Source organism: Erigeron canadensis, chromosome 7, assembly GCF_010389155.1.
Source record: "Erigeron canadensis isolate Cc75 chromosome 7, C_canadensis_v1, whole genome shotgun sequence".
Lineage (NCBI taxonomy): Eukaryota > Viridiplantae > Streptophyta > Magnoliopsida > Asterales > Asteraceae > Erigeron > Erigeron canadensis.
Genome location: NC_057767.1, coordinates 31,864,986 through 31,891,750, shown reverse-complemented (window position 1 = coordinate 31,891,750; position 26,765 = coordinate 31,864,986). Strand labels below are relative to the sequence as shown.

General features: G+C 36.6%; 3 protein-coding genes across 4 annotated transcripts; 1 reads left to right on the top strand and 2 right to left on the bottom strand.

Moving 5' to 3' along the window:
- Positions 1-8,607: 8,607 nt before the first annotated feature.
- On the bottom strand, positions 8,608-9,999 carry LOC122609329. Its single transcript, XM_043782378.1, has one exon. It carries the CDS (start codon positions 9,997-9,999, stop codon positions 8,608-8,610), a length of 1,392 nt encoding a protein of 463 aa, XP_043638313.1.
- A 22-nt stretch (positions 10,000-10,021) lies between these two features.
- Positions 10,022-10,951, bottom strand: LOC122609327. The gene has a single exon (XM_043782377.1). The coding sequence runs from the start codon at positions 10,949-10,951 to the stop codon at positions 10,022-10,024; it is 930 nt and encodes a 309-aa protein (XP_043638312.1).
- A 1,034-nt stretch (positions 10,952-11,985) lies between these two features.
- LOC122606606 lies at positions 11,986-26,305 on the top strand. Of its 2 annotated transcripts, none has more exons than XM_043779450.1 (7): positions 11,986-14,260; positions 14,646-14,707; positions 14,829-15,689; positions 19,337-20,284; positions 21,224-22,201; positions 25,413-25,666; positions 25,776-26,305. In XM_043779450.1, exons 1-6 carry the CDS (start codon positions 12,901-12,903, stop codon positions 25,641-25,643), a joined length of 4,440 nt encoding a protein of 1,479 aa, XP_043635385.1. In that variant the 5' UTR covers positions 11,986-12,900; the 3' UTR covers positions 25,644-25,666; positions 25,776-26,305. The 2 variants fall into 2 exon arrangements, with proteins under 2 accessions (XP_043635385.1, XP_043635384.1); XM_043779449.1 differs by having other exon boundaries at positions 11,986-14,265; positions 14,648-14,707.
- The last annotated feature ends 460 nt before the right edge of the window (positions 26,306-26,765 follow it).

Sequence of the window (26,765 nt, the reverse complement as noted above, 5' to 3'; positions counted from 1 at the left end):
TGAGATCCAAGATAGTGTTCGCTTTGACAGTCAGTTTTGAAGCTTGAAAGGAAACAAGAGGAGAGGAAGAGATCATTTCAGGATCAACTATTTTGGAAGTGAGATATGTAGGAACACTTCCAGAATCAATGTTTTCAGAGGGGAGTTGAGCGAAGAAGAAGCATTTGAGATGTAAGAGAGGACGATTAGAGCATTAGAAGTTTAGAGAGAAGGAAGGAACTTTAAGGATAATGAAAGATTAGAGGAATTGAAGAGAAGTGAAGAGATTTGAGCAGTTTAGAAAGATAAGAATTTAGAGAAAAACGAAACGTAAGAGGATGGATATAGCGTGATGAAAATATATATGGTATGGGAGTGGGTCCTACGTCTGCAAAAGTAAACACACTTTTTTCTCTCAATAGTAGTATGAAGAATTTGATGAATTAAAAAAAAAATTAAACTAGAAACAATCCCTATGTTGTACCAATAATAGTGCAAATAAATGTTTTATTTATTATTACAAATACGTATATGAGTAACATAAACAAGTAGTTTGATGAGACATGTACCTAACATCGACTATACTCGAGTGTATACGGCTGTACAGTGTACAAGTAGCATTTGGGCGAAAATGGTAACAGTTGGGATATATATAATATAATATTAACAAGATACATAGTGGAATACACTCAGAAAACTTGAGGTATCCACTGAAGAGTTGTATAGTTTTGATGAAATAATTGTTACCAAGTTTTAATCAGAACCACACAAAAAAAGAGTTGATGCTGATGATCATTAACAATTTGGCAAATTGTCAGCCATCAACTGATTTTAGATGTCTTACCAGCAGCCGTTGCTGCTGGACTAGATAGGGACTTTCAGCACCCTATACTTTTGTTATGCTTTTTCCCAAAGCATCAGGGATTAACGGATTTAGATGTCTTTACCAGCAGCCGTTCTGCTGGACTAGATGGAAACTTTTGACTTTCCTTGCCTTTATTTTGCTTTTCCCAAAGCAACAGGATCATCGATAGAAGGAAGAGCTCGCTGATAACTTTGACTTAAAGTCGCTGCTCATCTTCATAAAAGGAATATGGCAGCAAAACATGAGTGATCATGTTGAATTTGTAAATCACCATTTAACATACCCAACCTGCTGACGAGATCCTTGAATCTCTGTTCATCTAAAGGTTAGTGAATATCAGCAAGTTGGTCATCAGTAGGGATGAAGTAAATTTCAACATCCCCTTTCATGACATGATCACGAATGAAGTGATACCTAATGTCATATGTTTAGTTTTGGAATGCTGAACAGGATTATGTGTGATCGCAATAGCACTTGTTTATCACACATGATGGGGATTTTGGAAAAATTTAGGTCATAGTCAGCAAGTTGGTTTTTCATCCAAAGGACTTGTGCACACAACTTGCTGCAGACACATACTCTGCTTCAGCAGTGGAGATGGAAACTGTATGCTGTTTCTTACTAGACCACTAGTTAGCCTTCCCCCAACAGTTGACATCCACCACTGGTACTTTTCCTATCTAACATGCATCCAGCATAGTCAGAGTCAGAATATGCAACTAAGTCAAAGTAGAATCCTGGGATACCAGAGACCTAAAGAGGAAGTCCCTTTGAGATATTTGAGATACGTTTGACAGCGAGAAGATGAGACTCCCTTGGGATGCTTGATACCTTGCACAACAAGTAGCAAACATAATGTCGGGACGACTCGCTGTGATACATTAGAGAGCCATCATTCCACGATAGAATGTGGGATTCACATGCTTACCATCAGGTCAGCATGGAGATTGTTAGGAGGAGAATGGAGTTGACTTTGTAGTGATATTAGACATATCAAATTTGGCCAGCATGTCTCGAATATATTTTTCTTGGTTTATGAAGATGCCATCAGTGAGCTGGCGAATTTGTAAACCAAGGAAGAAGGTTACTCACCCATCATGCTCATTTCAAAATGAGAGGACATTATGAGCTAATTTGTTGCAAAGTTTCTTACTAGAGGATCCAAATATAATGTCATCGACATATTGTACATAGAGAACATGAACACCCTTCCTAAAGATAAAAGGGTGGAATCTATAGATCCTCGCTGAAACTCATGAGAGAGAAGAAATTCGGAGAGAGTGTCATACCAAGCTCTGGGAGCTTGTTTAAGACCATATAATGCTTTGTAAAGACGATAGACGTGGTTTGGCTTGGTTAGGTCTTCAAAACCAGGTGGCTGCTCCACATAACTTCTCTTCGAGTTTTCCATTTAGGAAGGCACTCTTGACATCCATTTGATATACTGTGAAGTTTCGATAAGCAGCATGTGCCAGGAATAAGCGAATTGCTCAAGTCTAGCCACTGGTGCAAGGTTTCGTCATAATCGACTCCTTCTTCTTGAAGGTACCCTTGAGCTACTAACCTAACCTTGTTGCGAATAACAACACCATCTTCATCCATTTTATTCCTATAAACCCACTTAGTTCCAATGGGTTCTTTGCCGGAGGAAAGGAACTAAGAACCAAACATGCTGTCTTTGGAATTGAGTTAGTTCTTCCTGCATGGCAGCGACCCAAGATGGGTCAACCATGGCTTCTCCAATATTCTTAGGAGTTATTATTGACAAGAAATTAACATATAGACATGTATTTCTAGACGCTGATCTAGTCACAATGCCCTGCTGAGGATCACCATAATCTGGTGAGCAGGATGACTAGAAGCCCATTTAAGTGATGGAACACTGATGAACCTAGAGGGGCAGCGGAAGATATTTGCATGGGATCAGCAGGGGAAGAATAAGAGGAGAAATCAATGTAATAAAGGATCAAGAGAAGCTTGATCAGTGGAACCATTTGGCTGATTTAAGTTTTCAATGATGGGGTCATCAGCAGACACCATGTCTTCAGTGTAAGCTGAAGATCATGAACTCTTCATCAGCAGAGTCATCAACTTGCACATCATCAGCCAGTGATCTAGGTTTGGCTGATGCTGTATGGATAGACCTTAAGATAGGCTCAACTGGTTCAATTGTATAGATATGAGCAGCAACTTGCTCCAGCTCATGGTCTGCTGAACTCTCCTCAGTGAGTTGCTGTTCAAGAGGAGGCGAGCAAGAAGCATCGACAAATGAGTCACCTCCTCCATAGGAGGGTTGATGAACTCATTGAAGATTTCTTCAGTAGAAGATGGTTGGATATCTTTAAGAGCAGAAGAGCTTTCATCAAAAGTGACATGAATTGATTCATCCACTTTTTGAAGACGAGTATTGAATACTCTAAAGGCTTTGCTAATAGAAGAGTATCCAACAAAGTAACCATCATCAGCTTTAGGATCAATTTCCCTAAATGATCCTTATTATTAAGAATGCAGACAGGACATCCAAATACATGGAAGTATTTGATTTGAGGTTTCTTTCCTCTTAAAACTTCATATGCAGTTTTGTCATGTCTTTTGACAATGAGGCATCTATTTTGGGTGTGACAAGCAGTGTTGATGCTTCAGCCCAAAACCTATTTGGAAGAGAGGACTCACTGAGCATAATGCGTGCTGCCTCTATAAGAGTTCTATTTCTCCTTTCAGCAACACCGTTTTGCTCAGGAGTTCTAGTGGAAGAGAAGTTTTGTGAGATCCCTTGATCAGCACAAAAGGTTTCAAGAGTGTGGTTCCTAAACTCAGTGTCATGGTCACTTCTGAGTTCTTTGACCCTTATGCCATTGAGATTTTCCATTTTCTTAATGAATTTGATGATTTCATCAGCAGCATCACTCTTAGAATTAAGGAAAATTGTCCAAGTATATCGTGAATATTCATCCACAATTACTAAAGTGTATTTGCTACCCTTTAGACTTTGGACATTCACTGGACCAAAAAGGTCCATGTGAAGAAGGTGAAAACAACCCTTAACAGAGTTGGTTTGTTTAGTTTTAAAAGTAGCTCTATGGCATTTGCCTTTTTCACAAGCACCACAAAGCCTATCTTTTTCAAAAGAGAGAAGAGGAAGACCTCGAACAAGATTCTTTTTGGCCAGTGAGTTTATGGTTTTGAAATTCACATGCGACATACGCTTGTGCCATAACCAATTTAACTCAGATGCTAACTTAGCAAAGAAACAAGTCTCACTATCAGTTTTGATAGGAGTGAAGTCTACAAGATATACATCTCTTTTTCTTGGAGCAACCAAGACGACTTCCTTGTTGATGTTTACTACAGTGCCTTGATGCTTATCAAGGATTACTTTGTAGTCAGCATCACATAGTTGACTTATGCTGATGAGATTATGCTTTAATCCATTTACATAAGCAACTTTTGAGAATTTTATGAGGCCATTACAAAGAAGACCATATCCTTCAGTCTGGCCAGTAGAGTTATCACCAAACACCACTGTTGGACCAGGTGCCTCAGTATAGTCATCCAGCAGGGATTTTGAGCCTGTCATGTGTTTTGTACAGCCGTTGTCCAAATACCACACTCGTTTACCTAGCGAGCCCTACATGGATGAAAAGAGGATAAGGATTACTTTATTCATCCAAACCTATGTCAGCAGGATTTTCTGGAGGTACTTCAGGGGAGGAAGATGGCTCTACAGAGAGAGCTTCCACCAGAGTAAGGTGATTTCCCACAGAGACAAAGATAGGATTTTCTTCACTTGTGGGCAGAATGCTGGTTTCATTACTATGAAAGTAAGCAAAGCTGCTCACAACATCAGGAGCACTGAATTCAACCAGCATTGAGGGTTGCCCCCAAGCATTTGAAACAACCCTTTGAGAATGAGGAATTTCAATGCGCTGAGCAGCAATGTAGTCAGCAATACTTGAATTTGTGACAGAGGAGAAGTCACTGATAACTGGTTCAGTAGAGAGGTTCTCACTGATCCTGTTAGAAGAGGAAGATGTTTCAGCAGCGGTGGGGATTTTAGGTACACATACAACTGCTGGAGCATCTTTTGGACAGAATAGAACACATTCAGAAGCAATATGTCCTCTGCTGCTACATAGATAGCATTTATTGTCAGAGGAATTGCCTTGACTTTGAATGAGAAAATTCCTCAATTGAGATGAAAGATCATTCACTCGCTGAGTGAGTTCATTTATTTGAGGAGATGAGGAAGAGGAAGCCTTGCTCTTTGTTTAGACTTGGACTTATTTCTTTGTCTAAGTTTAGGAGGGGGCATTTGAGGAACCGGGCCAAGTATGGATTCACCATGATGATTTTGAGGAGGCTGATGTCCTCTAATCATGGTCCATGCTTGCTTCCCAGCAGGATGAGAAGAGGAGGAACTCTGCTGAGGCAGATTCTCACGAATAGGAGTTGTGGATCTGACTTGACGTTTGGAGTGATCGACCTCATTTGCCTATGAGGTAGATACTCCTTGTTGGAAAAAGAGGATTGACACTGCTGAGAGGGCACATTTCCTCTTTGAGGAGTAATAGACCTTGTTTGCTGATGAGGCAAATATCCTTGCTGGGGAGTTGTAGGCCTTACCTGCTGATAAGGAAAGTGTCCTCGCTGAGGAGTGTCAGATCTATTTTGAGAAGGCTGTCTTCCCTTTTTTGGAGTAACATGCCTTAGATTTGATTTTGAGGGCATAGAATGAGATACAACATCAGCATGTACACTCTTTGTGAGAGGTACTTGCTGGTGTCTTTCATCAGCGAACCTGACCCTTCTGTTTACTTGTTCTGACATAGAATTTGTATGAGAAGGTTCAAGTTGAGAAGATTTAGCACCAGAAAGTTGTTGACTGACATCATGGTCCTGTTGAGGGATACCATAGTCATAGGGAGCAGCAATGGTACTTCTTTTAAAAGGCTCAACACCTTTTGAAGATAGAGGCTGAGGAGCAATGGGTACATACCCATCACTCGAGATATCTCCAATGAAGGTTCTAGGTGGAGAATATTGAACTCTCCCTTCATGTGGCAACATGCCAACAATAGGGAGATGAGAGAACATGTTAAAAGTACAGGTAGAAGTACTTGTACTTTTAGCATTTAAGGAGGGAACAATGGAAGATGCTGAAGCTTTAGAGTCCATCTCAGCATGATAGTCATTTTGTCCCTTGACAAAATACCACTTTTTCATTTCATCCAGTGAGATGGAAGATGAACAGGGTGGAGGAATGGATACTTCAGGCTTTACATCATCTTTAAAGGAATCAGCAATGGAGGCAGCAGCATCAAAATTGCCACCAATTACTGCTTGTACTTGAGCAGGGACTTGTTCGCTCAAGCATTGATGATGAAATTTAGAAGCCTTTGACCAGGAGGTCACAATCTTCTTTAATTAGAGACTTCAGCCTTGAGAGATTCATTCTCAAGTTGAAGTTTTTGAGTCATCAACTCATGAGATTGAAGTTCAACATGAACATTTTTCAATTTCACAAGTTTTTCAGATTTTTCACTCAACTCAACTCCAGCAGAGTTAAGTTTAGTTTGGAGTTCAGCACGTAGACTTTCTACGAACTAAAGATCACAAGACAAAGACTCAATGATTTTGGTCTTGTCTTGATTTGAAGAAGAGAGTGTACCTTTTTAACAGTGACGTTCACCCACTGACTAGAGGAGACTTGATCCTTGGTCAGAGCATCACTGTCAGCAAGTGCCATAAGGCACATGGCATCAACATAATCGTCATCATCAGAATCATCTGAGTCAGCCCAATCATGTTCTTCAGTAATCAGTCCTTTTGCTGGAACTTTATCCTCTGTTTCAGCAACCTTTGCCTTCAGCTGATAATATTTGTTCCTATATTCATCAGCAGTTTTGGAAGGATTAGTTTTGGAGGCAGCAGGATTGGGTAAGGAGACTCTACAATTCTTCTGATAGTGGCCTTTCCTGCCACACCTCCAGCACTCTTCCTGTGATTTGTCAACAGGAGGTTTGAGGGGAGTAAACGTTTTTCGATTATTCCACCTTTTAGAGTATTTTCTTCCAGCAACCAGGGCAAAGCCCATGAAGTCATTAAACATTTCTTGTTTTTCTTCATCATCCAGCTCATTAATGAGAGTCTGAATTGATGCTGGAAGATTAGAGGTACTGGCACCATCATAGAGATCGATGGGCTCAGTAGAAACAAGAGCAATAGGGTCAGAAATTGGATGAGTAGAGATGCTGACTGAAGAAGAAGAGGAAGAGCCAGCATGTCTTTTGGCATCAGCAGACGCTCGAATATTTTGAGCCAATGCTCTTTCTTCGAATTGAAGAGTGCCAAAAAGTTCTTCAAGATCAAAGTCTTGGATTTTCTTCGTTGTACGAAGAGTTTGTCTTAAGTTTTGCCACTTAAGAGGAAGAGAATCAATGAATTTGTGACATACCTCAAAGTTATCATGGGTAATGCCAACATTTGTCATATCATTGAGCAACCCTTTAAAGCGAGTGTAGGTGCTCTCAAGACTTTCATCGGGAAGGGAGAAGAAATTTTCATAAGCTCTTTTCAAATCAATTTTCTTGATTTTAATGAGGTCAGCAGAACCTTCATAGGTGCTGACAAGTCTATCCCATACTTCCTTTGAAGAGGGATACTTGATGACCAGTTTCATGATTTCAGTAGGGAGGGTAACTATAATCATGTTTTTAAGTCTAGCATCAAGATTTACCAGCTTTCTTTCTTCATCTGTCCATTGGACCTCTGGTTTAACCAGGTCAGTGACTATTTCAGGAGCTTCAGGTGTAGCTCCTGGAGTCCTTTGGACATACATCGGTACGTATGGACCCTCAGTTAATATAGTCATTAAATAGGGTTCCACACGAGCGATGTGTAGAAGCATTCTTTCCTTCCAAGACCCAAAATCTTTGGTCTCGAACTTAGGAGGTGTCGACACGTAGCCAAAGTCACGTGTGTTCACAAGGCTGGGAACAGAAGACATGGTTCTTGTTAAAAAAAATTTAAGAGGAACTAAAGAACAGAAATTTTAAATAAAAACCAAAGGAGGCAAACAGATCTTGTTCCAATGATTTAGGAACGGTGGCTCTGATACCACTTGATGGTCCACGAATGCACAACTTATGTTTTAATTAAGTATACAAGAAAGACAGTAAGCAAGCAAGTAAATAACAAGAACAATGTAAAGTTCAATTGCAATATATCAATGCAAGGATAATCATATGTATCATTGATTAAACGATAAATACATGGTTGATCTTACACTTGACTTACAAGAATACAAAAGAACATAGATAATTGCTAAGTCTAAATAGACAAGAAAAACTTAGACAATTTCAAGTGACACACACTGTTAAGATGGCAAGACGCACTTCAAACAATGTGGCTGTGTTGCTTTATATAGGGGAAGACTTGAGGCAACACAGACTGCTTTGATTGTGACTTGATGGTGGTTGTCGACTTCCAATTGGCTCATGGTACTTGAATCATGTGCCTATTGTCTTCTATACCAAATCGGGTAAGAGAGAGAGAACCCTTGCTTAGGTCCCAACATGTACATTTGCCATTAAAGGCAAATTACAGTTGGTTACCCACCACGTGACCTTTTTGTCTTCATGTAGTTTGAATATTTCCCGCCATGACAAACTTAGGTCATCATGCATCCCGCTGAAGACGTCTCTTCATCTGCTGATGACTTGTTAGAGACTTGCTGACGACGTGTGTCAGCCAGCAAGTCTTCTTCAGTGAATCCCAGACTTAACATATACCTTTGTTACTCCTTTAAAATTGTCTTCTGAGGGAAAATATCCATCTTTTTCTGCTTCTAAAATAAGCTTTACTTTGTTAGGAAAATTTTGCCTATTTGGACATTCATTTGCATAATGCCCTTCTTCGGAGCATATCCAGCACCGACAGTCTTTTTTACCTTGAGGACATACCTTAGGTTTTTCTTTTGAAAAGTATTTACCTGGGGTAAATGTTTTCTTCTTTGGCTTCCAAAACCTTCTATTATTGGTAGGTTTATCATATTTCTTTTTATATTTATTTTTGAAATATTTCTTGTCTTTAACTATGTTACAACCATAAGATAATGGTGGTATATCAGTCAAATTTGTACAACAATTTTTGTTAAACCTTTTTAATTGTTTTTGCGTATTTGCAAGATCACAAATAATTGCAATTTCTTTTTTAACAATTTTTGTAGCAAATCCAAGGGAGTGCTTTGTTAAATCATTTTTTTCTTTATTCCATCTTTCTTTGGCTTTTACTCCAACGATAGGAATTTTCATTAAATATATCTCTATCCAATTATGATATTCACTTGTGGATAATTTATATAGATTTTGTTCAAATAAACAAGTAAAGTCTTCTAACAGACACATATCGCAAATTTGAGCTTTTGTTAAGGCTTGTCTTGCCTTTTCTTGTATTCTGCCATTTTCTTGATCTCTATTGGTAACAAAATCAAGTCCTAAGAACATCATGTATATGGCACCAATAATTTGATAATATAAATCTCCTCCATGTAGATCTATATTCCAATTAGTTCCTTTGATCATATTTTGAATTATGCCAGAAGATTTATGTTCTACCAAAAGTAAAACAGTTCTTGCATGAGAAAACTCATTAGGATTTGACTGAATAATTAAACTTATTTCAGTATTCCATTTATCAATTATTTCTTTTCTTCTTTCGAAGTCAAAGATGCAATCAATTTTTATAGTGTCAATGGGTTGTGAATTTCCATTGTTATTTGAATTGGGTATGCCTTTATGATATGGCATAGAGAATTCCGATTTAGTATTACTATAGGAAGACCTTTTGCTACTACTAGCTTGAGTTTGATTCCTATTTATTTTGTGCTCTATTGGCTCTTCTTCTTCTTCAACCTCCATGTCATCAAAAGAATCGTCTTCGGTTTCTGGTTCTTCGATTTTTGGTTTTTGAATAGTAAAAATCTTCTCTTGATAGGGAAAATATTTATTTTTCAATTCTTTATTTTCTGAGAACCTTTGTTCACATTCTTCATCGCTTAAGGATAAAAGTTGCACTAGTTCATTGACTTGATCTAAGTCATCTTTTTCTAAGTTATCAAAAAAGATTTTTTCTAACTTCTCAGTAATAGAACTCATTTTTTAGGAATAATAGGACATATTAAATTCCTACTACCTCTTTGAGGATTTCTCCATATTTATCTATCCTTTCGGACATTGATCTCATTAAATCAGAAGAGATTTCAGATGAACTAGGTTCACTTAATCTTAACGAATTAGAGAAATTATATCTAGGCCTTTGTTGTAAAACCTTTTTATTTCGTGCAATATTTATTGCCCAATTTTCTTGTAACTGTGATGGTTCAGTAAATTTACTGCCTTCTACAGTTCCAATTTCTGAGAATATATCTTCCATTGTGATATTCTCTTTTTCTTTATACTCTATTGAATGAGTACTATTTGTAATAGCATATGCGATTAAATAATTAACCGTAAATACTTTATTACCTGGTTCCATAAGGTCAGTTCTTTCACACTGGTGTATAAAGCTTAAAGATTTATCAAAATCTCTAGACTCTCTATGTAATGCGAATTTAGGATAAACAGTAAACATAAATTTACCGTATGCTAAATTTCCTTGTACTGCCCCTAATAGAGCATCTTGTCTGTTAACAATTCTATTGTCAACGAGTGCCATTTTTATTAGAAAGTTAATTCCATCTCTGAATTGTGCTTTTAGGAGAATTTTTACAGCTCCTATATGAACCATATTAAGAGACTTTCTTAAATCTGGTCTAACACTTAATAGCCTTTTTGCTATTTCACCTTTGGTTAAAAGTGGTAAATAAACTTCTCCAGAAGTATCTTTTATATCTACTGAAAGTTCTTCAGTATTAAAACAGTAAAAGATTTTATTTTTTCGAGTAAAAGCTTTTGAAACTAAACTCTGTAAATATCCAGACTGGTTAAAAACCTGTCTTGAATCAAGCTTGAATTTAAGCTTGTTAATTTTTGTAAGTTGATCAGAATTAATCATGTAATCTGATACAAAACCTTTTTCATTTTCATTGAAATTTAAAATTTCAGTCATGTTTTCTTTAGATTCTTCAGAATCGTTTATTAAAATGGATTTATTCTCCATCTCCCCCTTATTAAAAAACAAAATGGTTCTGATACCATGATGCGAGTGGGTCTCCTGAAGCCTATCGATACATTCATCGTAACGATGGCGACAATACTGTGGACTCGGATTATTTCGAGTGTTAGGTTTATGTAATGTTTTAAATAATTTTAGTAATATTATGAAATGTAAGGTGTTTTAATGATTTTAGTAATGTAATGTAATGATTTTAGTATGAATATTAACTAGTTTTTATTTACTTGGTTAAAAATAAATAGAAAATGAATAAAATAAAAAAGGGTGGGGAGGGACGGGGAAGCAATCCGTGCATTTAGGGAGTGGGCGGGGAGGAAGTGAAAAGGGAACCTTCTTTTGGTCTACTTTTTAATACAGACCCAACTAAAATAACGTATACTAAATTTTTCGATATTTGTGATTTATTCACTCATTTAAAAGGAGAAAAAAAAATAGATGTAAGTCATTTTATAATTCATAGACCTACATGTATCGATCATGGTTTCAGCTTCAACGTAAAACTATATATCAATTTCTCTTTAAGATCATACATAAATTATTATTATTATTTTTTTAAAATTCAGTCGGGATACAAAATCAGAAAAATCTCACTGTATAATGATGAAGCCTTACACGTACCTTAGACAACGAGATGTTGATCATGGGCCGTTACAAGTATTCGAGAAGAAAAATCCGCAAGATTTATCATCTTTAAAGATCGAATGTAAGACCTTAGGTTGAATGCTTCTAACTAGTTGTCTTACATTAATTACTAACATCAACTGGACAATATAAAAAGACTAACAATTAATGCCACATGACCTTCGAAATACATTGCCCAACCCCAGCTAACGTTTTGTGATCAATTGGGAATAAAGAAACATGATAATAGCTCAAAACCAGCTATTATATAAAAAAAAAATCAAAAATGTTATTGTAAGTTGATTTTGTAAGTTGATTTTCATGTATGATCTCAAAAATAAAGTAATATATATTGCTAGAGTACATTGAAGCTGAAGACATGGTCGATACAAGTGTGGCCTTATTTTATTTTTGTTACACGTCACCCTGGGGTCCCTCATGTTACGTAGAGTAAGCATACTTTTTTCACAGTTATATCTCCCCTGCAGCCACCTTAGATCACTTTCGACCTCTTTTCCCTCCAATGGATCCACCACCACCTCTAACCCTGCAAGGTGCAATTAGAAACTTGGGCGTTAGACTGATTCAGTATACTATCAAACCCAGTCAAATCCTGCTCCAACCCTACGTGCTGTTAGAGACTTGGTCGGTTCGCAACTGAAAAAAATAAGAAATATTAACATCGATCATCAAGTATCCTCTCAACCCGATTTAAATCCTCCAACCTTTCGTGCTGTTAGAAATATTAATGCCGATTCAAATACTACACGTCCGGTATTTTTCCAACAACCCCCATTAAATAATCCTCCAACTGATGGTCAAGCAGATGTGGTTGCATCTGCTAGCAGTCCTGTGTTTGAAAATTTCAAGAAACAAGTTGAAAGCCTCAAAGTTACGAGGAGGCAGGTTCAAGAAAATTTTGGTATTGCCAGAGATAAAAGTGATAATCTCTTATCTGGTGTGGAAGAGTGGTTAAAAAAGGCAGGGGATGAGATATCAAAAGCCGAAGAGCTTCTTGAAATAGAAGCGGCTGCCAAGAAGAGGTGTTTCGAAGAATTTGATCAATTGGCAACAATGATGACTCCTTCTCTTTGGAGCACCAAGTATTTGGCAAGGATTTTGTGGCTCGTGTCTCTGTTGATACTAGTCCTGTTGTTGAGAAAGCAGAGTTTGTTGTGGCTAAAAAAAAGAAGATTGGTTACAAGAGGAACTCCTTAGAAAATGTTAAAAATTTGAGACATGAAGCTAATAAACTCAAAGATATGAGGAGGAGGGTTCAAGAACTGGTAGATATATCCATTTGTAAAGGAGATAAACTCAAGTATAGAGTGGAGGACTGGGTGAAGGAGGCAGACACTCAAATATCCAAGGCACACGAGTTTCTTCAACAACAAGATATGGCCAAGAAGACCTGCTGCAAAATAGCTTTGTGTGGCACTTGGGGAAATCTTCATGGTTATGATAAGAGCGCAGCAAAGATGGTTCTTTCTCTAGTGCAACTCCAAGAACGTGGCAGCACTTATGAAAGTTCCGTCGTTGTTGAAAATCCTGCACCTGGATCGCTAGATGTTTACCAAAGCAAGAATCTTGAAGATCTGGTTATCCACAATACAGCTCTGAATGCTATAATTGTTGCTCTTGAAGATGAAAGCAAACAAATCATTGGTATTTATGGCTTTGGTGGTGTTGGAAAAAGCACACTTGGTATGGAAGTTGCTGTAAGGCTAAAAAAGACTAATATGTTGTTTGCCGATGTTGCTTTTGCAACCATCACTCAAATAATAAATGCTGAGAAGATTCAAAAGGATCTTAAAAATGCAACAGAGCGGATAATGAAAGGGGACAAGATTCTAATCATATTAGATGACATCTGGGAAAAACTTGATCTACTAAAATTGGGCATTCCTAACAACCACTCCAATTGTAAAATTTTGTTAACGTCGAGAAGTGAAAAAGTGTGCCAAGAAATGAATGCTCAAAGTATAATTTATGTTGACTCTTTGCCAAGAGAAGAAGCATGGATTCTTTTCAAACATGTGGTTGGTGAAAGAGTGGAGACTGAAGCCAATTTGAAACCAGTTGCAGAGGATGTTGCTAAACATTGTGGTGGATTGCCACTCCTCATTCAAGCCATAGGGTATGCTTTGAAACACAAAAGCATCGATTCATGGAAATCGGCTCTTTCTCTACTAAAGGAACCTGCACCATGGCTAATTGATGATAGTATAGAGAAAACATTTGCCCATTTGCAGCTAAACTATGACTGTCTTAGAAGTGCAGAAGCCAGGTCGTGCTTTTTTCTCTGTAGTTTGTTCCATGAAGCTGAAGATATCGAGCTGGAAGAGTTGGTACGTTACGTGGTGGGTTTAGAATTGTTTGATGACCTGGATAGTATAGAGGATGTGAGAGGCCGGGTTCAAAATGCAGTGAATATCCTCACTTCTTCTGGTTTGTTATTGAATGTGGAGGATGACAAAGGATGTACCAAAATGCATAAGGTTGTTCGTGATATGGCATTGTCAGTTGGATCTGAAGTTAAAAACAGATATTTGTTAAAGGCTGGGAAAGATTTGATCGAATGGCTACCAAGAGACAACAATGTAAAAGATTTGACTGAATATAAGAAGGTTGAGTTACCACTGCACCTTGAAATTTTCCTTATTGTAGATTTTGGTTCGTTTTCGCCCCTACACGACCTTTTTTATATATACAAACACTTAAAGGATATGGTTTCAAAAGACACTCGTAACCAAAGATTTTTTTCCTATAAGGTTTCAAAGCTTTTGATTTGAATATGAATTCGTTTTCCTAAAAAGAAAAAAGTTACATATATAGTTAAAAAGTTAATGAGGTTTGAAAATTGTGATAAAATTTGATCTTTATAGATTATATTCTGAACCATGGATATATATCAGATAAACTCAAAATGAATACATATGTTTTTGATGTAGCCGCTATAATCAGATACGAAGTGTACTGCATACACTAAAACAGTACTTGCTTTTGCAGACAAATTTTGATGATTTTCTTGAATCGTATGATTCAATGATCAGAATGCTGGACGAAATGGTAAATATATTTAGCACTAGTTATGTTTTTGTGAAGTGATAAGAGTTGATTAAATTAGTAGTCTTATACCGGCCAGTACTATATCTACCATTTTTTGCTCTTTGTGTTGCTTATTACTTAGGCACCATTTCGAGCCGTATCAAAGGCTACCAACCACTATCATGTTCAAAATATCATTAAGGATGGGGAATATGGAAAGATGTTAAAGTTCTCACGGAATGGGCGTTTGATGTATATTGTTGTCCGGAGTTTACATGGCGAGTATGGAGAAAATGACATTGGCTTCAGGAGGGAGCATGCAATTCTTTCTGCTTTAAAACACAATAATATCAGCTCTATATTGGAGTACTTAGATGAGGACGGTGAAAATATAGTTGCTTACGAGCATGCATTTCATGGAATTCTACATGGACATCTAAGCAATCCAGCACTCACATGGTCCCGGAGACTACAAATATGTTTAGGTGTCGCGCGTGCATTGAATTATATCCATAATCGTGGTCTCATACATTGTGACATTAACAGCTCTAAAATATTGTTAGATGAAGATTGGAAGCCCAAAATATTTGGTTTTGAACTTTCTACCGAGTATCCTCAAAGTTGGAAGCATCGGCTTCACTTATCTGGGCAATCTGGCTACTTGGGCGCTGCAAGCGTAATGACACCAAAGTATGATGTTCACTTGTTTGGTGAATTATTGATTGAAATACTTCACGAAAAGAAACCAAATTTTGGTGAAGATGGTTTTAAAGATGAGAATATCGATCCTAGTCTAAGGAAACATATAGGAAGTCAATCGATGAAATTCTTTAAAAATATAGCCTATAATTGTCTCGTTAAAAAACTTGTGGAACGTCCAAGCATGAATCAGATTGTCAAAGATCTTGAGGAAGCATTGAAACTTCAACAGAAAGAGGAAAATCTTGTATTGAAGGAACGTTCAACAAATGGAGGTGAAGGCGCATCGCGGGACAGCTTGCTGGTAAGTAATTGAAATTCTTTTATACAATTGAAATTTTTTATACAATTGAAAGAGGAAAATCTTATAATTACTTTTTTATACAATTAATTTTTTTTTTTCTATCATACTTAACGCAAGACATCTACGAAATAAGCAATTGAAAAAGGCTAATCAGGCACGTCCTGTGTCAGACCCTCTAAACCATAGTCTCCTAATTTGCCTTTCGCTCCGGTTCTGGTTCATGAATTGGGATCGCAATTTGCGAGGTCCCACGAATCCGGTTCGAAGGAGTTGACTCATTTCGGTTCGTTTCGATTCATATTGGTTCGGTGAACCCGAATTTAAAAATACAATAGATTACACTCCAAAGTTCAAACATTTTTAATACTTTAAAAACCAAATTACAAGTCAATCCATGGCGAAGCCATGGTGGCCAAGGTCGCAGTGCGCCAGTCCATGGCGGAGCCATAGCGGCTAAGGGTGGAGCCCATAAGGTAGATCATCCCATCGCAAGATCATCCCTTATAACCTATCACCTTCATCAGATACCCATTATTAATACCCTTAAGGGTGGGCCCGCTTCAAATCATAATTTCCGTAATTCCGTTTAACTTACACATGTGTAAATAAACTAAATTTATATAGATATCTTACTTTCACATGTTTAGGTTATATATATAACCGACACATGTGTAAATACAAAGAAAAAAGCGAAAATTAAAAACTCGTGAAAAGTATATCGAGTGGCATCTTTAATAAAAGATGACAAAATTTTAAAACTACTCATAATTTTTTCTCCACTAACCATGTACAATTTATCAGATAAAAGTTTTATAATAAATTTGGTGGGATTCTATTATATTAATAAAGAAATGAAATGTGTTCTCCAGATTGGTTATCGCGTTCTTTTATTTTTTACAAAAAACTCACCCCAATATATATATATTATACTAGAAAGGTATCCGCGCGTTGTAGCGGCAACGGTTTATGACGCATGAGATGCCGTAATGTTAATACAAGTTGTTTAGGTTACTTTTATAAGATGAGGCGATGAGATATCTAACCGTGATTACATTTTAAATATAAGTCGAAGATTTTATGCAAAAAATAATGAAGGCAAAAATGAACCTTTTTAAATATATTTGTTAGGGTTATTCAGGGGTAGTTTTGGGATATTGAAAAAAATGTTAAATTTCCTAAAATAGGGAGACTAGTTTGTTTTATAAGGGACTCAAAGGGTACCGGCTCGCGCGTTGCAGCGGCAACAGTTTATAATGTATAAGATGTCGTAACAATAATATAAACTGTTTAGGATGCTTTCATGAGATGTGACGTTAATACATCTAACCGTGGTTATCATTCTAACTATAAGTTGAGTATTAGATGAAAAATAAGGTGCATAAACTATACATTCTAAATATATTTGTTAGGGTTATTTAGGTGTAGTTTGGAATATTAAAAAAAGTTCTAAATTTCCTAAAATAGATAAGTTAATTTGTTTTATAAAGAGATTATAGATTATAGATAATCTTACAAAAGTGGATGAGAGTTCTTGTTAGACCTCCACCTCCGGTACTCCAGCCACACGGCCACATTCGCTTACACCTTTTGCTTATAAATAGCTTTCTCACAAATGAATCATGGATACAATTCACCATGAATTCAGAAATGTAAGTTATGTGTTTTTATAGGCAAATGAAAAATCATATGTGTATATTTATAATAGGTAAACGTCTAAAAATGTAAATGTGTATTAAGAAATTACTTTGAAAGCACCTAATTATATGCCTCTAAGAGCATATATGTTATCTCCGTTATTTTTTCACCAAAATATATCATCCTTTTACTGTTCTCAAGATTATTTTATAAAAGAAATAAAAAGATTAAAAATAAAGGTTGTTTCTTTCAAATCATCTCAAACATAAAAAGAATTTTTTAAACAAAATTAACTAAACTTCTTTTCAAATCTTATCATTTCATATCCTTTCTGTCTCAAAAATAAACTCAATAACACAACTTAATCCATTATATTCTTTTATTTTCTTTCCATACAACTCAACAACATAGTGCCAGAGTGATCCTCACCCTTGATTATCCTCTTATCACACCTGAAAAACTTTGCACTCTCAAATTAAATCCGATCATGATTGAGCCTGGCGATCTCAAACACTGGCGTCATTTGCGGGACGCATTAATATTTGCCTCATGTCTTCATCACCATTCAATATACGAACAAAATACGGTGTTCTGTAAGTTTTCATCCCACATTCATGTTTTCTCAAATTTTTAAAATATATATTTGTTAGTCTTTTAATATGCTTATACTAGGTGCAGGAATAGTTTGTGCCATAAAAGCTGATCAGCCACTAAGTAAAATAAAGAATGAGAAAATCTATATATCTAAAGCCCACTTCGTTGTGTGTAAAGTTAGCTGAAAATCGACTTATAATTATCATAGGAGGAATCAAATTATAAACAGTCTACAATCTTTGTAGGTACACCAACTGTTTGACAAAATGTCTCAATGAGGCTTCATGATTTTATCAGTAGTTTGACTTCAATAACCGATTGACATGTTCACGGTCACGTGTCGTGGATTCCAACGGTTTGTTAATTTTTATTCGTATGTCATCTAGAATAATTTCCAAATGAAGGTTGCGTTATCATCATGCTTATATAGCTATATTTTTAAGAAAGCCCCAACTCTAAGGCCCCATTTGCTGTATCATATTGACCTGATCATGCCACTTAGATGTGATATCCATATGAATGTTACCCATGACTCCAGTTCTATGATGCGAGCAATAATTTGCCTAATAGGACTCATTTTAACACCCACCATTAGCTTTTTAAATGTTTGAAAGGCGGACCCTCTAAGGTGTTTCATACCCACTATGGAGTTGCACAAGTTTGGAGTCTTTATAAAGATTTTATTAATCCGTTGTGGCTGCGTGAATAAGCTATTTCTTGTACAAATATATGATTAGGCTATCAAAATACATAATCTGGAAGCTTAACATATATTGGTCAGGGGCTGCCGAGCTGGCCAAAATAAAAAATCGAGTAGCTATTAGTCTAAAAACCTACTTTTGGTTAACGACTTTTGAAGTTGCTATATGAAAATACCCGATAGGCAATCGACTGTTTCTGGGAAACAAATTCTTGATGGGAATTACTTGATAAGTAAATCCTTTGAAAAGAAAATCAATCACCATATTCGTTATTTGGCTACCAAAGTTGCTGAACCCATTCTGTCACCTTGGTTGTGTGACTGTGTCTGCAAAATAAGTTGGTGTTGAAGGGTTCTGTATGAGTATGTGCGGACAAAAATATGTCTGGCCATACACACACAAGAAAAAGCAAATTTCGGCTTTCAAACACTCTCTAGTGTTACTCATTACATATGGCTATGGCCTTATTGCACCACCAAAAATCTAGTTCTATAGATATCCGAGTTAATATATGCTCATCCCACATATTATGCGTCACAAAAATCTAGTTAATTATATTAGTTTTTCATTAATTTATCTTAAAAAAAGTTGTTAACTCGATAATAAAGTAATTATTAATATCGCTCGGAACCCATAGTTGTATATATGGTGTCATAATACTTTTTTTTTCTTATTTTATTATCAGCCATGCTACTTGCTAAAATATATATTTTGTAGTTGGACGTTATGGAGATTTCGCTCATCGATATAAAGAACGCCACCGGAAATTTTACGAAAGGAGGTATAGGGTACGGTGGGTTTGGTACCGTGTACAAGGCAATACTGATCGAAAGTGTGTCATCTAAAGGTGAACCTCCCATGAAAATTAGTAAAACTGTAGCTATAAAAAGACTCTCCAAGAACGGAGATGAGCAAGCTGAAGAAAGATTTTTAACAGAAATTAAATCGCTTACAAGTTGTATACATCCAAACGTAGTCTCTCTTCTTGGCTTTTCTAAAGAAGCCAATGAAAGGATTCTTGTCTTTGAGTACGCAACAAAAGGAGACCTCAGCGATTATCTTAGAACCGAACGTAGTCAAACTTGGTCCCAAAGATTACAAATATGCCTTCAAGTTGCTCGTGGAATTAATTGCCTTCACACCAACAATATAATACATCGAGATATAAAGAGTAAGAACATTTTGTTGGACGAGAATCTTAATGCAAAGGTTGCTGACTTTGGGCTCTCCACACTAATCCCTAGTGCTGGAGACGAGGCCACTATCCTTTCAAAAAATGTTGAAGGCACAACGGTGTACATCGATCCAGAATATCGAACAACAGGTGGGTATAAAAAGGAATCCGATATTTATGCTTTTGGAGTGGTTTTATTTGAGGTGCTATCGGGTAAAATGGCTTATGATACTACTTACATGAGGGAGTATGACGATGGACTTGCACCCATTGTGCGGAGACGCTTTGAGGAGGGTACATTGACGGAATTAATAGATCCTAAAATGTTCGAAGAAGATGATGAACACACTTTTACCCTAAATAAAGGACCCACGAAAGATTGTTTTGATTTGTTTTCAAAAGTTGGATATGAATGTTTGGCAAAAACTCGTGCTGAACGTCCAAAAATGGAGGCTGTCATTAAAACACTTGAAGATGCATTAGAGGTTCAAGTAAGTTAATTTTACTCACGTTTCTTTTCTTCATATTGATCCTTTTTAGTAAGTAGAGTGTGCATCCAGTATTACCGGCTAGGCTGATACAGAAATCCTAAAAGATGGGGCCTAAATCTTTTCTTACCTTAGTAAGAAGGCTGAAAGTATTTGACTGGTTTTTTGGCTTTTCTTGAAGGATTTAGTGTATTTTTAGTTGGGTCCTACTATAAAATTTGTTTTTTTAAGGGTTTAATCACTGGATTCCAACAAACTTTTCCTTTCGTACATGGTTGCCCAATAAACATTTTTATTGATATATATTCCCAACAAACCTGTAAAATTTATACATGGTTAATCAATCTTTGACTTGTTTACTGTAATAACAGGTTAAATGCATTTTTTATTTAATAAAGTTGTGACGTGGATATTACGTGGGAAAAAGTTATAGAGCCTAATCACCATATCACCAACGAACTTTTACATGTGTACATGGTTGCCCAACAAACTTGTAAATTTATACATGTTTCACCAATTCTTGACTTGTTAGCGATTACCCTCTTTTTAGGTGACTTGACATTTAATTTTGATAATGACACGGGTTAATAATAAGTAGTATGGATTCTAAATCACCAAAGATGTATATAAGAATCAAATTGTTTATTCTCTTTTCCCCGAAATTGGCATGAACCCCTAAACTGAAACAGGTCTTCGCTATCTACTATCCCTAACATGGGGAGGGCGGTATGGCATTCATATGTACATAGTTAACCAATCCTTGATCTGTTTACATGTTAATATCTCTTAGCTGATGTGTAAATGATGAACCCAATGTGTAACCATAATTACACATTGGGGCGGGGGGTTCACCCTAGTTACACATTGGGTTCGCCATTGGCAAGCATGTGTATATATATCGACTACAACATTCCACTCTTCTTTTCTAACACAATTTTACAGGGGAAAACCATGAAACTCTCGAGGTTTCCACTCAGTGTTATAGAGGATGCAAGCTACATGGGGTTAGACACATCTGGTAATAAGATTTACAAAGCGCAACTCGATCATTTTGAAAGTAACAGTTTGCTGGCAGCAGAAGGTACGAATAATGGTGAACAGCCTGCAAAGAGACGCATCAGCGTAGCTATAAAACGTGTCTCGGTGGGTAGAGTAGAAGAGCATAATGAAGAAAGGTTCTTTTCAGAAATTGAGATGCATACTAGATATAAGCATGACAACATAGTCCCTCTTCTTGGCATTTGCTATGAGCACGATAATATGCTTCTTGTTTACGAGCATGCTGCATCTGAAGAAAGTCTTGAGGACTATTTGACCGACACTGATAACATGAATAAGCATACGTGGATAGAGCGTCTACATCTGTGTCTTGGAATTGCACGTGGACTTGATCATCTACACACCCTCATGGACCTGCATCAGGGCAAGCAACACGACATGATACACGCTGATATAAGGAGTGCCAACATTCTGCTTGGAAAGACTACTAGGGAGGTGAAGATTGCTTACTTTGGGTTCTCGAAATTACTCCCACCAAATCAAGAGGCAAGCACCAAGAATGACGTACGCACAAAAGTCTACTGCTGCCCAGAAAATTATGATCAAAAGACGATAGGTGAACCGAAAAAACAATCAGATATCTATTCCTTTGGAGTTGTGCTATTTGAGATCTTTTGTGGGAGGTTAGCGTACGATCCATTTTACACAGACAAAAATGATAACGGGCTTGCACCCATCGCTCGCCAATCCTACAGCGATGGAACAATAAAGGAAATGATAGATCCATCATTAAAGGAAGAAACTTTACAGTCCTCGGGCCCATACCTTAGAATCGCCAATCAATGTTTGGCTGAAAAACAAGCAGAGCGTCCAACTGTGCAAAGCGTCATCAAAGAACTAGAGATGGCTCTTAACATTCCAGTAAGTAAATATACTCAAAGTCCGACATTCTTTATTTTCTTGCTAATATATTGTTGACTTGTGTTAAGCTAGTAGTACCTCCGTCCCATTTAAAATGTCCTATTTTTCATTGAACGTTTTAAACAATTTTCCAAGGAAATGTGGTCCTTGGAAAAAATTTCCTTGCAAACGGGATTCTCAAGGAATTTTCAAGAACTTTTCAAGGCTGCTCTTATATTTCCAACTCACTTTCAAGAACCCGTTGTCAAGGAATTTCTAAGGGCCAACGCCTTGAAAAGTTTTCATTAAAACTTCCTTGGTAGATATTTCCTTTAAAAATCCTCAAAAAACTCATCCTTCTAAATTCCTTGGTAACCCGTTCTTGAAATTTCCTTGGTAAATGGTCCTTGCAATTTCCTTGATTTCAGTTTCCTTGAAAATTCCTTAATAAACCGGTCTTTGGAAATCCTTTGAAAACCTTTCAATACACCTATGAGCAATCTATTATCTTAGCATACTTTCTATTTATGATTGGAAATTGGCAGTTCACATATGAAAAGATAAAGTTGAAAAATAACTTCCATATGATTACAAACTGGCTTATATGACCCATATTCTAAATGATAGAGAGATACAACTCAACCTGTTGGCCTATGACCCATATTGATAACAAACTGGCTTATATGACCTATATTGTATTAGTTTAATAAAAACTAAATAAAATTATATGGGATTATGGCATTGGAGTGTAACCAACTATGACCCAATGGTTATGTAATGTGGTGACCTTTCAAATTGGCTATCTGATGTAAGTACCTTTCATTTTTGTTCTTTTAATGTACTGGTTGACCGGTTGTACCGGTAGCCGGTAACAATGTTAATTTTACTTTGAGATTATGGCACTGGAGTGTAACCAACTATGATTGAATGGTTATGCTATGTAGTGATCTTTAAAACTAGCTATCTGATGTAAGAACCTCTCATTTTTGATCTATTCATGTTACGGTTGACCTGTTGTACGTCATGGTAACGGTTGTGGGTTGTGAACTCCGACGAGATGGATGGTGGATGGTCTTAGACTCCGACAAGGTTGCAGTGGGTGGTCTTGGACTCTTGGTCTCAATTTTTCTTCTATTCAAGAGATGCAACCATCTTTCCACTGTCTCCACATCCGGACACGTATCAGCGCTGACTACCACAAATAAAATAAACAAATGTCAGTCGCCACCCAAACAACTACCGTCGTCATCCTCTATCAAAATCACCCCCTTTTACCCCACTGTAAACCAACGTTGTTGGATCTTGATGATGGTGGAGATGGGATGGCCGGATCTTTATGGTTAACGATGATGGGGTGATCATAGCACAATCCGATTTTAGGATTAGGGTTTGTCACTATCAAGTGAAAAATGGAAAAATGATTGTTATTATCATTAACACTTTCGCATACATCGAGTGAACAAAATAGAGAGGTTCTTACATCAATTTAACACTTTCGTAGGTCACTACATTACATAACCATTCACTCATAGGTGGTTATACTCTGGTGCCTTAATCCCTATTCTTTTTTACGTCCAACGTGGGATTACCGGTTACAAATACAATGTTACCCAGTAGGATGCATTAAAAAAACAAAAATAAAAGATACTTACATCAGATAGCCAGTTTGAAAGGTAACTACACTACATAACCATTGAGTCATAGTTGGTTACACTCCAGTACCATAATCCCAAATTATATTGCATGACCCAACTTAACCCCTCCCTGGCCAACTCAAACCCGTTTGCCCGTGACCCGCATGACCCGATAAACACTATTAACATAAACATGATATGAATACTTAAAACGACCAAAAAAATGCAACATCACACACGCACAAAACAAACCTGCTCATTATTCAAGTGTACTTTGTACACCCGTCACCACAAAACTGGGATCTTATCGTATACCACCACCATACAACCCTTTTCAACCTTTTCCCGAACACTCCTTCCAAAGCTCTACATTATCAGTCATCATTTCAGCATACATCTTCAATCCCATGTTTCTCAACATAACTTGTAGCGGAATCATTATGTCATATATTTTCGGATTTAATAACTAAATAAAAGGATAATCAATTCAAGTAATTGACTAAACTTACCAGCAAGTTTTGGGCCCTGGGGTCAACAAACTCAGGTGGTGTATTGTCTAACTAATCTCTCTTAGGATTTCTTTGAATGAGAATATGTTAACATCTCAATGAAAGTTACCTTGCATTTGAGCTTCTTTTCCTTCATAAGTGGTTATTAATATAATTTGTAAAGGAGTATAAGACAATAAGAGAAATTCTAACGCAATTAGTAATTGTCAAAATACCACAAAGTTTAGATATCTTACCAACCAATAATGTTTAAAGTTGTTCTATTTTTGATATCTTACCAACCAATAATGTTTAAAGTCTGAGCAATGCTTAAAGAGCCCCAAGAATGTTTCGCCATCTGCCATCTATTAAAGTTCTGTTTTAGATATTGGATGCTGACTTTATTTTTCACTCTGTGATGTTCCATTTTTGCTCGATGAGTGTGGCCCAATGATCCAGGTAGGGTTATAGGGATCAACTGATAAATCATCCTCTAACACAAAACCATCATCCTCAAATGCCTTTTTCTTTGCATACGCCTGGGCCCCTTGGGTGACACTATAAAATCGAAGTTGCATGTGTTTATTCCATGCATGACTTTGTTCATGGATGGCCGCTTTCTAATAATAATAATAATAATAATTCTGCACATAGAAGTATATTTCCTGAGGATATTTATCAATTGTTACTGATAAATACATGTCGACAGTTAGCAAGTAATAAACTCAGGCCAGTGGTAGTAGGCACTCTTATAAAACCAAAAATACATAAAACTCTATGTCATATCATAAAGGCATACCTAATTCAAATAATGGAAGTTCTAATGCTATAGACACTATAAATACGGGTCAACAGTTAACAAGTAATAACCTCGAATCGCTACCACAGCTTTTCAACATAATCTGACTCAGACATCAGCCCATGTAGCCCATGGCTGCTCCTCAGATATGCAACCTTTGGGTCACCAAACCTACATACACAATTGATAAGAATCATTTCGAGATAATTAACCTTGATATAATCTGATCAGAGATATTAGTATAAATTTAGAACTATATACATACTCTTCGCCAAGAGGCCAAATTTTTATATGATTTGATGGATTTGCAGGTGGTTGCTCTACAACACAAGACATCCGAAGAATGGATGCTAGATTATGCTCTTCAAACGGTTGTAGGTAAACTAACTCCAGCTCGAAAACGGAAAGTAGCTTTGCTCGTGAAAGCTTTTGAAGATGTGGTTCCTGCCCAAGATGATCCACAAGAAGGATCGAGTAATGAAATTCGAAGTGTTGGTTCGGAGTCGAAAAGTAATTCCAAATCCAAGTCATTGGATACGTGACACAAGAGATGTCCATAATGGAGGTAAGATGAACAAGGTTGAAGCTTTATATTTTAACGTTTATTAATTTAAGTTGCTGGTGATGGGTCCAGCTACTCATCAAAGCAGTAAATTGTTTTCTTTTTATGGTAGGGATGAAGGAACGGCGGTTAAATGTTTTGTGGGATAAAAGTGTTAGGTAGCTTTGACTGTTTGGGATGCTATCACCTCAGTGTACGATGGATCTTCATTTTTTCCGTTAAGACCTTATAGAGATAACCGAGCATACGAAGATCGATACACAAAAGGAGATTTTGAAAGGTATTATTTTTGTGACTTGTTGGTGCATATAAATCTCAAAACGAAAAAAGATTTTTAAATATCGAGGATTAATCCATGAAGATTGTTCAAAACGTCAAAACGTCAAAACGCTTGCTTTTTATGGTTTAGGAATAGAGCTAAAAGGAATGTGTTAGTCGGGATTTCATTTGCATGTAATTCTTGTATCTAGTTTGTATAAGTTGCCCTCCCCGTATTCTCGGGGTGGTGTGAATAAATTATACCTTTCAGAAAAAGAAAAAAAAAAGTTTGTTGACAAATGGAAATAATGGGTTTTTCTTTTTTGAAATTAAGGAAAACCTTGGAACTTCTCTAAAAACTTTTCAAGGACTGTTGAAGGACAATTGTATTTTCTAACTTATATCTAATTTCCTTGGAAACTTCTTAAAAGATTCACATGAAATTTCACGGAATGTTCTACGTTTTTTTTTTTTTTTTTTTTTTATGATTTAAATACACACATATACAGACCTACATAGTCAAATATATGTGTTTATTTATATCAACAAATAGTTGGATTCAATAACTAAACATATATGCGTGTGTATACAACGATGCCTACACGTTCACGTACAAGTGCTATAAGCATGAAATCATACACATATATACCGTCTATGTATAAATGTACATAAAATTATGAATACACATTTATATATGTCAATGTCTGGGTGTAAAAACCTATTTATAAATGTGATGTTAGTTACATCCTTGAGTAAAAATTTTGACTACCCGAACAACAAAACCTCAGATGTTCAGGCGTTTAGCACAACCATAGAAAGTAAAGACAACAATTTGTAAACACGA

Coding starts and splice junctions, on each gene's coding strand:
- LOC122609327 (XM_043782377.1), bottom strand. CDS start 10,951: ATGACTGAAATTTTAAATTTCAATGAAAATGAAAAAGGTTTTGTATCA.
- LOC122606606 (XM_043779449.1), top strand. CDS start 12,901: ATGAGGAGGAGGGTTCAAGAACTGGTAGATATATCCATTTGTAAAGGA. Junction 14,708..14,828: donor TCAGAATGCTGGACGAAATG/GTAAATATATTT, acceptor CTTATTACTTAG/GCACCATTTCGAGCCGTATC. Junction 22,202..25,412: donor AGATGGCTCTTAACATTCCA/GTAAGTAAATAT, acceptor ATGGATTTGCAG/GTGGTTGCTCTACAACACAA.
- LOC122609329 (XM_043782378.1), bottom strand. CDS start 9,999: ATGAGTTCTATTACTGAGAAGTTAGAAAAAATCTTTTTTGATAACTTA.